Source organism: Anser brachyrhynchus (assembly GCF_964034855.1).
Source record: "Anser brachyrhynchus genome assembly, chromosome: 20".
NCBI lineage: Eukaryota > Metazoa > Chordata > Aves > Anseriformes > Anatidae > Anser > Anser brachyrhynchus.
In genome coordinates, this window is record NC_137713.1 from 12,251,787 (window position 1) to 12,265,427 (window position 13,641).

At 52.0% G+C, this 13,641-nt stretch overlaps 1 protein-coding gene across 2 annotated transcripts in view; it reads left to right on the forward strand.

The window, feature by feature from the left end:
* Window positions 1-13,641, forward strand: part of STX1A (syntaxin 1A) — a 105,488-nt gene that overhangs the window by 20,425 nt on the left and 71,422 nt on the right. For both annotated transcript variants that reach the window (XR_013941239.1, XM_080563339.1), the window contains exons 2-3: window positions 5,617-5,694; window positions 6,950-7,049. Coding sequence is in view for 1 of the 2 variants with exons in the window: in XM_080563339.1 (XP_080419465.1) it covers window positions 5,617-5,694; window positions 6,950-7,049 (178 nt within the window). In the remaining variant the exon portion in view is untranslated. The remainder of the gene's footprint in view (window positions 1-5,616; window positions 5,695-6,949; window positions 7,050-13,641) is intronic.

Below are 13,641 nucleotides of genomic sequence, written 5' to 3' on the forward strand. Positions count from 1 at the left end.
GGGTCCATACTTCTAGCACAATGGTGTATTTTTACAGCAAAGCAGCAGCACAGGGAAGAGTCCATGTCAAAGCAAGAGTGAGCTCTAGGTGCTCATCCTCAGCTTAATCTTGCCCAGCTCCATCAAAATCTAGCTGACTGTGCAGGCAACTTGTGCCTGCCGAGCCTGGGGCATAAGGGCCCAGCTCTGACTGCTGCAGGAAGGAGGTGTTGGAGTCCAGGTGAACAGCTCTTGAATTCCAGGCTTCAGGAAATGGAATCACAGGCTGGTTGAGGCTGGAAGGAACCTCGGGAAATCATTTGGTCCAACCTAGGTCTGCCACCCAGAGCAGGTTGCACAGGACCGTGTCCAGGTGGCTTTTGAAGATCTCCAAGGAGGGAGACTCCACAACTTCTCTGGGCAGCCTGTGCCAGTGCTTGATGACTCGCGGAATAAAGTGTTTCCTGATGCTCAGAGGGAACCTCTTGTGTTCCAGTTTGTGCACATTGCCTCTTGTCCTGGCACTGGGCACCACTGAAAGGAGCCTGGCTCCGTCCTCTTTGCACCGTCCCTTCAGGTATTTGTGGACATTGATGAGGTACCCCTGAGCCTGCTCTTCTTCAGGCTGCACAGTCCCAGCTCTCTCAGTGTCTCCTTATAGCACAGGTGCTTCAGTCCCTTAATTATCTTTGTGGCCCTTCACAGGACCCTGTCCAGTAGTTCCATGTCTCACTTGTCCTGGGGGACTCAGAACTGGACACAGGTCTCTAGGTGCAACATTGAGTGGAGGGGAAGGATCACCTCCCTCCACCCGCTGGCAGCACTTTGGCTAATGCAGCCCAGGACACCATCAGCCTTCTTTGCCCAAGGGCACGCTGCTGGCTCGCGGTCAGCTTGGTGCCCACCAGGACCCCCAGGGCCTTCTCTGCCAGGCTGCTTTCCAGCTGGGTGCCCCAGCCTGTCCCGGGGTCTGGGCTTGTTCCTCCCCAGGGGCAGGACTCTGCGCTTCTCCTTGCTGAACTGCAGGAGGTTCCTGTCACCCATTTCTCCAGCCTGGCCAGGTCCCTCTGGATGGCAGCACGGTCCTCTGGTGTATCTGCCACTTCTCCCAGTTCAGTGTCATCTGCAAATTTGCTGAGGGTACACTCTCCTCCATTACTGAGACTGTTAATGAAGATGTCAAACAAGACTGGACCCAGTATGGACCCCTGGGAGTACGCTGGTAGTTACTGGCCACCAGCTAGACTTTGTGCCACTGATCACTACCTTTTGTGCCTGGCCATTCAGCCAGTTTTCAACCCACCTCGTTGTTTGTCCTTCCAGCCCATACATCAACATAGACACTTGAGGATCTAATGGAGGAGTGTGAAAGGCCTTCCTAAAGTCTAGATAGACAATATCCACTGCTCTTCCATCATACGTCAGGCTGGTCGTTTCATTATAGAAGCTTATCAGGTTCGTCAGGCATGACTACCCCTTTGTGAATCCATGCTCACTACTCCTGATGATTTTCTTCTCCTTCATGTGCCTGAAAATGGTTTCCAGGATTAGCTGTTTCATCACTTTTCCAGGGATTGAGGTGAGGGTGACTGGCTTGTAGTCATTGGGTGAAAAATTTTTTCCTAATATCTAACCTAAACCTCCTGTGGTGCAACTGGAGGCCATTTCTTCTTGTCCTATCACTTGTTGCTTGGGAGAAGAGACCAGTCACTACCTTGCTACAACCTGCTTTGAGGTAATTGTAGAGTGATAAGGTCTCCCCTGAGCCTCCTTTTCTCTAGGCTAGATAACCCCAGTTTCCTCAGTTACTTCTTATAAAATTTGTTCTCTAGACCCTTCACCAGCTTCCTTGCCCTTCTTTGGACATGATCCAGCATCTCAAAGTCCTGCTTTTAGGGAGGGGTCCAAAACTGAACACTGTATTTGAGATGTGGCCTCACCAGAGAAAAGCATGGGGGACAGTTGCTTCCCTAGTCCTGGTGGCCACACAATTTCTGATACAAGCCAGGATGCTGTTGGCCTTCTTGGCCACCTGAGCACACTGCTGGCTCATACTCAGCTGGCTATCAACCGATAGCCCCAGGTCCCTTTCCACCAGACAGCTTTCCATCCACTCTTCCCCCGGCCTGTAGTGTTGCATGGGGTTGTTGTGCCCCAAGTGCAGGTCCTGGCACTTGGCCTTATTGAACTTCATACAGTTGGCCTCAGCCCATCATTCCAGCCTATCCAGGTGCCACTGCAGACCCCTCCTACCCTTGAGCAGGTCAGCATTCCTGCCTAACTTGGTGTTGTCTGCAAGCTTACTGAGGATGCACTTGATTCCTGGGGATGGTTTTACGCAGCTGGGCAGCTGAACTCTACCACAACTGCTCTCTCACTCCCCCTCCTCAAAGCAAATGGGGGAGAAAATACGATGTAAAGGGCTCAAGAGTTGAGATAAAGACTGGGAAATCACTCAACAATTCTTATCATAGGCAAAACAGACTCAGCATAGGGAGATTAATATAATTTATAACCTATCACTAACAGATTAGAGCAGCAAGAAACTCAAAACAAACTAAGAACACCTTCCCCCCATCCACCCTCTTCTACATTCTCCCCTGAGTGATGCAGAGAAATGGGGAAGGGGGGGCTGAGGTCAGTCCTTGATGCTTTGTTTCCGAAGTTCCTTCACGGTCACTCTCTACCCCTGCTCCACGCGGGGTCCCTCCCACAGGATGCCGTCCTTCCTGAACTGAGCCTGCAGGGGCTGCCCACAGGCAGCAGCTCTTCAAGAACTGCTCCCACATGGCTCCATACCATGGGGGCCATCTGTCAGGAGCAAACTGCTCCAGCACAGGTCCCCCACGGGTGGCAGCTCCCCCCAGACCCCCTGCTCCTGCGTGGGCTCCTCTCCATGGCTGCAGCTCTGGCCTGGGGCCTGCTCCTGCGGGGGCTCTCCACAGGCCGCGGCCTCCTCCAGGCCACATCCACCTGCTCCAGCGGGGGCTCCTCCACGGGCTGCAGCGTGGAGATCTGCTCCGTGTGGGACCCGTGGGCTGCAGGGGGACAGCCTGCTCCACCAGGGGCCTCTTCCCAGGCTGCAGGGGAACTGCTGCTGTGAGCCCGGAGCACCTCCTGCCCTCCTTCTTCACCAACCTTGGGGTCTGCAGGGTGTTTCTCACTCTTCTCTCTCCTAGCTGCTGTTGTGCAGCAGTTTTTTTTTTTTTTCCTTAAATCTGCTCTCAGAGGCACAATGTTGCTCACTGGCTCAACTCTGGCCATCAGCGGGTCCCTTTTGGAGCTGGCTGGACACAAGGCAGCTTCTGGAGTCTTCTAACAGAGGCCACCCCTGCAGCCCCCTCTGCTATCAGAACCTTGCCACATAAACCCAATGCAATCCCCTTGTCCAGATCATTGATAAATATATTAAACAAAACTGGCCCCAGTACTGAGCCCTGGGGGATACTACACACTTCTTTGTGCCCACAGAGTGAATACTGGGTTTGGGCTGCAACATTCCTGTTTTTACTTGTCAAGATGAGATTTTTCATATGAATCTTGGTAGCTCTCAGATCTTTATGTTTGTGAACATGCCTTTCATGAACTGGTTACCAAAGCAAAAGGTTCCATGAGCAGTGGCAAGAGTGAAAGCTGGGGCCTTCTCTAGAAGTATCCACCCAAATCAGTCATCCTAGGTTGAAAAGATGATTTTAGGGGGAAAAAATAGGCAGTTCATCTGACGTTATTCAGTGTAAGAGGAATTCTCCAGAGCCCTACTGTCTGTATTGGTTAGATCTCTGCAGATGTGGAGTGGCCGAAGGGTGTTGAGCTCCTGGGTAGCAGCTGACAAAATGTGTGGTAGTTATTAGATGAATAAAGACAGTCCTCTGTTTTAGGTGGATAAAGAATTGGTTGGCTGGTCGCAGCCAAAGGGTTGTGGTCAACAGTTCCATGTCTGGGTGGGGGCCAGTCACAAGTAGTGTCCCTCAGGGGTCGGTCTTGGGTCCGGTGCTCTTTAATATCTTTATCAATGACACAGACGGTCGATTTCTATGATTCTATGAATCGAGTGCACCCTCAGCAAGTTTGCAGACGACACCAAGCTGAGCGGTGCAGTCGATACAATAGAGGGAAGGGATGCCATCCAGAGGGACCTGGACAGGCTTGAGAAGTGGGCCCATGATAACCTCATGAGGTTCAACAAGGCCAAGTGCAAGGTGTTGCACTTGGGCTGGGGCAATCCCAGGTATTTATATAGACTGGGAGAATAAGAACTTGAGAGCAGCCCTGCAGAGAAGGACTTGGGGGTCCTGATGAATGAGAAGCTGGACATGAGCCAGCAGTGCGCGCTTGCAGCCCGGAAGGCCAAGTATGTCCTGGGCTGCAGTAAAAAAGGGGTGGCCAACAGGGAGAGGGAGGTGATTGTTCCCCTCTACTCTTGTGAGACCCCACCTGGGGCCCCCAGCACAAGAAGGATGTGGAGCTCTCGGAACAGGTCCAGAGGAGGGCCACCAAGATGATCAGAGGGCTGGAGCACCTCTCCTCTGCAGAAAGGTTGAGAGAACTGGGCTTGTTTGGCTTGGAGAAGAGAAGGCTCCGGGGAGACCTCATTGCGGCCTTCCAGCACTTGAAGGGAGCGTATAAACGGGAGGGGGAACTGTTTACATGTGTTGATAGTGATAGGACAAGGGAGGATGGTTTTAAACTAAGACAGGGGAGATTTAGGTTGGAAATTAGGAGAAAGTTTTTCACTCAGGGGTGGTGAGGCACTGGAACAGGTTGCCCAGGGAGGTTGTGGATGCCCCATCCCCGGAGGCATTCAAGGCCAGGGTGGATGCGACGCTGGGCAGCCTGCTCTAGTGGTTGGCAACCCTGCCCAGAGCAGAGGGGTTGAAACCAGATGATCTTTAAGGTCCTTTTCAACCCAGGCCATTCTATGATTTTATGATCTTAAATTTTCTCCGTTGCTTCTCTCTAGTGAAGACAGAGTAAGAAGAAACTTTTCCACCCAATTATTTTCCATTTCCCTCTGTCATCTGTCTGCTTTAGATGATATCTTTTAAATGTCTCCTTACACAGAGGACATCAAGACTAATTTTTCTTCCCACTGCAAGCTTGTGTTCTCTGCCTTCCTGGGATGTGAGGTGACAGTGACACACATGCTGCTCCAGACAAGGACACCCCCTCACTTGTCTGCTGTGGTTTTACTAGTTTTGATGTATTTTCTGTTCCATCCCTTCTTTCCTACATTCTAACATCCATTGTGTTTTCTCATCACTGCTGTTTGTGGAGCCATTGTGCTCGTGCACAGCTGAGAATAGCTCAGTGAGCATATAAAGTTCTCCCTTCAGGTATGCTGTAAATGTGTAGGTATCGTAAATCTTCCATGCTTGACTCAGAAGGCCAAGTGGTGGGACAGCCAGCTGCAGCAGTGCTTTTTACTGTACTGTTTTTGCTGCAGCTGGATGTTATCTACTCTTCTGGTCTCCCTACAGTGCTCTGATGTGGTAGTGCCTCTCTCATTGGTGTTTGTCCCAGCTCACGGGAGCAAGTGAGCAAAGGTGAAGAGGAAGATGCACCCAAGATAATCTCCTGAAATGGATCTGCAAGATTTGCAAGAAGCTCTTGTTGATACTTCTTTCTGTCTTGTTGCAGGCGAAGGACAGTGATGATGATGATGAAGTCACCGTTAGTGTGGACCGGGACCGCTTCATGGATGAGTTCTTTGAACAGGTGAGAGTTTTGTTTTTCCAGTGCAGCTTTGACGCCAGTTCAAAACTTTCTGTAAATGCTGGAGCAGACTGTGTGTCTATGATATGGGTTCCCATGGCAGGCAAGCAGCAGTTGAGTGAGGGTATGGGTGTTCTGCCTTGATCGATGCCTCTCAGCTGGTGCTCAGGCTCTGGGTTTTCAGGGCTTACACTGAGAGCAGTGACTAGTGGGAGCCAGGCTTCCACACAGACCTGAGGCTGTTTTGTTGTGTTGTACCTAACCCGAGGGCTGCTTTGCTGCTCCACCTGCTCCTGTAGAAACCAACAGGGCAGCTGAGCCAATTAACCACCAAGTGGTAGCGTGGGAGCCTGTGGACACAGACTGGAGGCTTTCTTGTTGCAGTGTGCATGCCTCTAGACTGTCATGAAATCAAACAGTTTCTAAAAATCTCTCCTGAAAGCACCTCTGCAGAGTAAAAATTTCTGCATGGGACTGATGTAATTTTGTGCCTCTCATTACCAAACACGAGGTTGTTTTCTGGCATGTGGGTGGCTGTAAGATATGCATGCGGATTTTTAGCATACCTTTAGTATGACATGTGAGTAGGGGGTGTAAAAATGTATCTGTGCAGGCAATGGAGTGTGGAATGGAAAATATGACATGCAGATGGATGAAGATGAGCAAAGTGGTGGTGTGAGTCGAAGAAAAAGATAGAGTTGGAGTGTGTGCAGCCTGGCAGGCAGAGGGCACAAGTACAGGTTCTCTGTCTCCATGATGATGGCATGTTTTCTTATAGTGCAGGGAAAATGCCAGTATGGAGAGGCACAGTATCGTTTGGCTTCCCTTCTATTTGGGGTGAGGCTCAAAACAGACTTCTCAGCCCTTGGAGCTGGGTGACTGAGCTGGGAAGAATCCTGGCTTATGTAACTTGAGCAACACACTCCATGCTGGAGATGCTGAGTCTGGAAATTCATAGATCTGATGCTCATTTAAGTATACCCTACAAGATTCTCAGTGTATGACAAAGAATATGGGAAACACAGTCTATATTACCTTGCTCTGACTGCAAAGCTGGTTGCTGTGATATGGAAAGTTGCCTGATTTCACATCAGTCCTACAGTTTAAGAATCCAGCTGGAAAATATTTGTCCAGGAGGATGTTTGCTGTGGTTCAGACATGCCATGGTTGTTTTTGGATAGGGTTTAATAATTATTCCCCTTTCCAAAAGTCCAGGCCTCTCACAGGATACCTCTCTTGTTCTTTTCTGTCTCCACAGGTAGAAGAAATTCGAGGGTTCATTGATAAAATCTCAGAGAACGTGGAGGAAGTGAAGAGGAAGCACAGTGCCATTCTTGCTTCGCCCAACCCTGATGAGAGTGAGTGAGCTGGGATCTGCTTGTGTCTCTGCAGGCCTTGGGCCTGTGTGTGGCTGCTCTGGGCGGTGCTGGTTGTACGGTAGATAGATACGGGCAGAAATCCTCTTGTCTCTCTTGGCCTCTCCCAGAGGCATAACCTCGCTTATTGGCTCAGCTTTGGCTGGCAGTGGGTCCCTTTTGGAGCTGGCTGGACACAGGGCAGCTTCTGGACTTTTCTCACAGAAGCCGCCCCTGCAGCTCCCCCACTACCAAAATGTTGCCACGCAAACCCAATACATGAGGGAGGAATGGGGCCTATGTGGAAAGGAGATGGAAGGACTGCTGATGGCTTTCTGACCTTGAGAGAGAAAGTGAGGTTTCAGAGTGGCTGGTGGAGACTTCCTGAAGGACAGGGCAGCGTGGAGGCTGAAAATAGCAAATGACAATTTTGTAGCCAGGTGGTTGTTTTCTTACTCTGCCCAGACAAAGCGCTTGTTCTGCATTCCCTTCTGTATCAGTTACACATAACTGCTGGCAGAGCTGGACCTCTGGGCTGTCACAACTGCAGTGGAAGCTGCAGGAGGATCTCTGGGATGAGCAGCACTGCTGCCTCCTGCTCCCAGCAGCACTTCCAGCCCCGGGGCTGCTTGGGAAGGGCAAGCGGCGGAGGCATCGCTCGCAGCAGGAGTCTAGCACTGCCTGCATGACCCACAAATGGTATGGGCCTTTGATCCCACAGGTGTGCACTTGTGGCCGAGTCCCACCCATCCTGAAGGACGTTTTGTTGCTGACTGGCCATGGAGTCTGTCTCTTCCAGACCTACTAACGTATTGCTGTTTTCCTCCCCAGTCATTTGTTCTTGAGAAGGGCTTTGTTGCCAAGAATAGATGTCAAGAACTAATAAGGCGGCAAAATTTGTCTCTGGGCTCTAACTCTGCCGGAGTTAGAGCTGTTGGTGGTGAACTCCCTGTCTCCAGGTGCAAGCAATGCACTTGCTGCCGGCTGAGTGTATTACTAGGGAAGAGATGCTGGGGCAGTTGTAGGAGACGCTGGCTGGTGTGGGCAGCTGGCGTTTCTTTATACAGAGACCTTCCAGCCTTTGGTGTCTGCGAACCCCTCTGCTGGGGGACCAGATCTCTGTCTTGCCATCTACCCTCATCCCATCCACTTCTCTTTATTTTCCCAGTGCATTTCCATGTCTGCTTGCATCCTTCCAAATTCATCTTATTTCTAGTGGTCCCAGGAAGTTGTCTGTATGCTCGTTTTCTTATGTCCAGTCCTACTTCAAATTAGTTGAAATTACTAATTGCATGGAAGAACCTGGCCTTTCCTAAATCGTCTCTCTCTCCCCTATACTGGCAGCTGCTCCTCAGCTAAATTTAATTTGGCCCAGCCTGGAAGTGATGGAATTTCTCAAGGCAATTCATGTGTCTCAGACTGTATCTCACCCATCCTGTAGGCTCCTTTGCTTTGCACTTGCACTGTAGGCGTTAGTGGTGTTTCTGTTTGGATGTTTTCATAAAGAGATGTCATTGCTTTGCTTCCAGCTGCTGGGCACATACAGCATGCATCAGCATGGCGTCTGCCCAGGGCTGAGCCATATCTCAGGCTGCAAAGGGCACTCATGGCCTGAAAGTATAATCTATTTAAAAGTCTGAGATCTGCAGCGAACAAGATACTGTGACATTGGTGTGACTTCCAGAACCAGGAACATTGGGAGTGCTTCTGGTTTTGTTTTACGGCATTATTGTGCCTTGGTATTGCAGAAAATTCAGTATATAATGCCAAAAGCAATTTGGGCAGTAAAGGAGAGCTTCTACCTTGTTAAATAATCAGTTTTCTGTAATACTGTGGTGCATCGAGAAGGTACAGGTGAAACCTGTGTCTTAAATGGCTGTACTTAGGCAAACATGACCTCAGTGCTATGCTGTATGTGCTCTACTTTTTGCAGAAGGCTCAGGTGGCCAGGCCTCTGCCTGAGACCTGGATGTGCCCACCTGCCCTGAGCTGGGTTGGAGGTGCTGGGCTCGAGCCTTGTGTCTGTAGAAGGGCTCATCTCTTCCCTCCTGCTGATCTCTCTTCTGGCTGCACAGACTGTTCTCGGATCCACGTTGCCACTGCTGCCTGTGCTTATTTTGGTGCCCTGTGGGTGGGCATCTGTCTCACTTTGCCATCGTTCCTGTGAGGTGGCAGCCCACCCGCCTGCAGCTCCAGCACGCTTATGCCCAGGGCAGAGTGGTTGGGGGGGGATGGGGAACATCTCCCAGCTCAGCAGCTCTGCGCTGCATGGCCAGTGGTTCTGCAGCTTCACATCCAGGCTTGGGATGTGCTTGGAGAGGCCCTTGGAGCGGCCAAGGGGCTGTATTCCTCATTGGAGAGGGGCTGTTCTCCTGATTTGAATCAATTCCTGCTAAATCTGTTCCTAAAATCCTTCTCAGTGGGCTGCTGCATCTGTTGCTACTCCTGGTGCTTGAAGAAGCAGGCTGTTGCTGCTTTGGTCCTTTGTCTGGGCTGGTTCCCAGAAGAGGTGGCTTTGAACAGTAAGCCACCAAATTGAGAGGAATTAAATGATGTTTTTCTGGAGCAGTCAGGAAGGACTTCTCTGCCATTCATCTTCTCTGTGCACAGCTTTCCTCCTTGCTTCCATGCTCATGATTCCTCAAGTGCTTTGTTATATAATAGATGCTGTTTGGTGAATGAATCGCCTCCGGGAACGTAAATCTTCAAATCTGAAGGTCTTTCAGCCTGTCAGCTCAGCCCATCTCCGCAAACTTCAGAAGACCTGATAAATATTTCAAACCTCGAAGCAGGTCCATTACTGATCTGCAACAAGAACAGAAGGGGAGGTTCAGTTGCACGTACATTTACCCTCTGTTTTTATAGATTTAAGCTGTGTGAACTCGAGGTGGTGGCTTCAGACACCAGGGTGCAGTTCCCATGTGACTTGGTTCAGATTCTGTCTGCTGGAGGAGTTGCGAGTTATTTGGTCTCTAATTTCTAATATAACTACTTCTGGCAGAGGGATGTTCCAGGTGGTCAAGGAGATTAATTGTAGTTTTTCACCTCTGTCTAACATGATGAAGCAAAGCTATCCAGTGCTAAAAAGGCAATTCTGGATTGTCTTGATGTCTAGGCTCTGGCTAGATTTCTCCGAACAGGCTCTGTGCTTTCACTGTCAGTATAACCTCGGGGCTCACCAGGTCCTTCTGCAACCAGGTCCTTTTGCAAGGTGTCACAGCTGGAAGCCTGCTTTGTGTGGAGGAGATGCTGCTGGGGCATTGCCCGGAGGAAGGAAGGCTACTGACTGTGGTTGGTTTTTGCTGGAGCTGCCCTCCCCTGGCGCTGCTTTCTGTGGCCCCTTAACTTCTGCCTCCACTGTGCAGTCATTTTTCTGGGCCATATGTTCCTGCTGGTGCCTGGTTCAGCCTGGGCAGAGGGGAGGTTTCCCTGAAGACCCCGAGCTGCTGTTGTGCTGTGTTATACAACAGGTTGGAGGCTTCAGGCTTGTGTGATGCTCCTTTGGGAAAAAAAGTGTGAGAGGAAAAATGGCACAGGGATTTCTGTGAAAAGCTTGGTTTTGTTCTCCTGTCCTCAGAGCTGTCTTTACTCCTCTGCCCTCTGTGCTGCTGCTTTTCCTGGCTTCCCTGGGGCTGGACATCAGAGCTACTGCAGACTTCATCAGTCCTTGGAGGTGGAGGTGCAAAACAGGCATGGAACAAGGGACCTGGCAAAGGATGGATGTCTGGGCACATTCTGCGCCCAGAAAGCAAATTGATGTGTCCCTGCTGCTCATTGTGCTGCCCTCACCCCTGCTCTGCCACCTCGCTGGTTCCTCCCCTGCCCTGGCTGCACCCTGCTCAGGCCTGGCGGTGCATGGTGTTTGGCATGGGCAGGGCTGTGGTGTTTGTGCTTGGCGACATAAAGGGGCATGGAAAAGGCAGCCTCAGCTCCTGAACCTGCACTGGGGTTGGTGAGGTGTGGAGTGATCTGATGGACATGAAGGGACCCAGAGGATTGGACAGCATCCACTGGTGCAGGACTGGGGAAGGGGATGGGGCACAAATGTAGCCAGTAGCTGACAGGTTCCCCCCTCCAGAAGAGGGATTCTTCAGCCACATGCTGTTAAGCTGTGGGGGGGGGGCTCTTCACTGCAGGGTGCTGGTGCGGTAAAGGTTGTCAGGCTTGGGGTGAGCCTGGGCAGGCTCCTGGAAGGCAAACCACCATGGTGTGGGGAGCCCAAGCCAAAACTGGCCAGGAATATGGCGAGGTATTTTCTGTGTGCGCGCACTCTTCTCTCTTTTAGCACATGCTTTTGGCTGATGTGGAAGAGGCTCTCCCCGTGCAGAGTGCTTGCCTGTGGAGAGCCAGGTGCAGCCCTTCCGTGGAGCAGGGCAGGGCTCAGCAGCAGAGCTGCCCTCTCGTCACAGTCCTCGTTTAACTGAGCCCTGCTCATCTGGGGAGGGGTTGTGGGGAGCCCCATCTTCCTCCTCTGTAGCACCCTCTCTTGCGTTCAGTGCAGTGGACACGGGGCCGTGGTGCCTGCTGCTCATGTGCCACGTCCTCCTGCGGCAGGTGAGAGGTGCCAGAGCTGGAAGCTGCATCACTTTGCTGTGCTGGCTGCACTGCGTATGGAAAGGGCTCAGGCACTGCTGGGCACGGCGTGAGAGGAGGTGCCATCTGCTGCCCTGGTTCTCAGCATCTTGCCTGCCTGTGTCCCCAGCTCCTCTTTCTCCTCTGAGCATGTCTGTGAGGGGGAAGGTGAGGGTGATGCCATGGGGAGCAGGATCCTGACCCTACTATCAGGAGGGCAGCAGGTTTGCTCCTGACATCCATCCTGTGGGATGAATGAGTTCCTATATTTCATGTCTCACTTGTCATTTTCTATAGATAATTTCCAAGTTCCTGTTTTGCGTGGCTGCAGGGGATTTTGCTGTGCATTTCCTGGCAACGGCTTGGCCAAGGGGGAGTGTGTTTCCCAAGTGTCAGGGCTGGGATAACGAAGGACTTTGGCCCTTCTTCAGTGCTGCACAGGAGGACGTGTCAGCCTGGCATCAGCGGCAGTGGAAGGGTGCTGCTCTCCACAGACCTTCGTGTCTGTGTTGGGTTGTGCTGTCAGGGCTGCCTGTCCCCAGGCAGCTCTGGTGCAGAACCCGGGGCTGGGGTAGGTCAGGCCGCAGCCCCTGTGCCTGCAGAGGGGAAGGCTACTGCGTTTTGGAGCAGTGGTGGGTGGGTAAAGTGACTCTTCTGCTGGTAATTGGACCTGTGTGAATCGCAGGACACAGTATGAAGCCTGAGCTGCTTCACTGGAAATGAGAAAATCAGGTAGCTCTGCACACTGGGAGAGCAGGAGTGGTCCCCTCTACGATCCCTCTGTGCTCGGGGCTGATGCAGCAGGGGACGGGCCAATGGTTCTGCCCAGAGTAGCAAATCTGGTGTGAAACGGAGAAGCGTGAGAGGTGACTGAAGGCAGGGAGGGGGTGCTCCTTTGCACACTGGAGTTGGTCCAGGAGCTCCACAGCAATGTGGACATGGGAGCACAGCTGGGCTGGTAGGGGAAGAGCAGGGCAGAGTGGCACAAAGTGATCCCTGAGATGTGTTCCTGCACCTGACCTCACTGATCCTATCTCTAAAAAGCGTCAGTGTAGGACAGGGTCCGGTCGAGCCCTCTGTTGGGTGCTCAGGAAGTGCCACCAGATCTTGTGCTGCTCTCCTGCTAGTCCTGCACAGCACCTGGCCCTGGGGGCTGCTTGCAGGCACCTGTTCTAAGCATGCTATTCTTTAGGTAGGGAATCCTGCAGATGTCTTCTGGTCCCTTGGAGGCACTGGGAAGCTGTATTTCTCTACGCTAAAGGCTGCAGAGTGGAGGCCAGGAGCTGCTGATGCATTTGGACAATGCTCTCAGAAATATGGTTTGATTTTTGGGTGGTTCCAAAAAATTTTGCTCTGGCTCAGAGGAAGCCTCCTTTCCGCTGAAGCAGGAAATCTTCCTGGAAATGCAACTCTGGTCACCTGGTTGCTGCAGAGTGGCTCCAGGGCCTTGCTCTGCCTTCTCTCGGACGTCCTGAGCAGAGCTGTGCTCATGATGCCCATGGTTATTATGGCACTACTGTAATAACCTGGCAGGAACCTCCTGCAGTTCAGCAAGGAGAAGCGCAGAGTCCTGCCCTGGGGAGGAACAAGCCCAGACCCCGGGACAGGCTGGGGCACCCAGCTGGAAAGCAGCCTGGCAGAGAAGGCCCTGGGGGTCCTGGTGGGCACCAAGCTGACCGCGAGCCAGCAGCGTGCCCTTGGGCAAAGAAGGCTGATGGTGTCCTGGGCTGCATTAGCCAAAGTGCTGCCAGCGGGTGGAGGGAGGTGACAAACTGGGGTACAAACTGGGGCACAGGAGGTTCCCTCTGAACATCAGGAAGCAATTCCTTGCTGTGAGGGTGCTGGAGCCTTCTCACAGGCTGCCCAGAGAGGTTGTAGAGTCTCCTCTTTGGAGATCTTCTAAAGCTGCCTAGATGTGGTCCTGGGCACCCTGCTCAGGGTTACCCTGCTTGAGCAGGGGTTGGACCAGGTGGACCCAGACGTTCCTGCCAACCATTCTATCATCCTGTGAACGCCCAGGGTT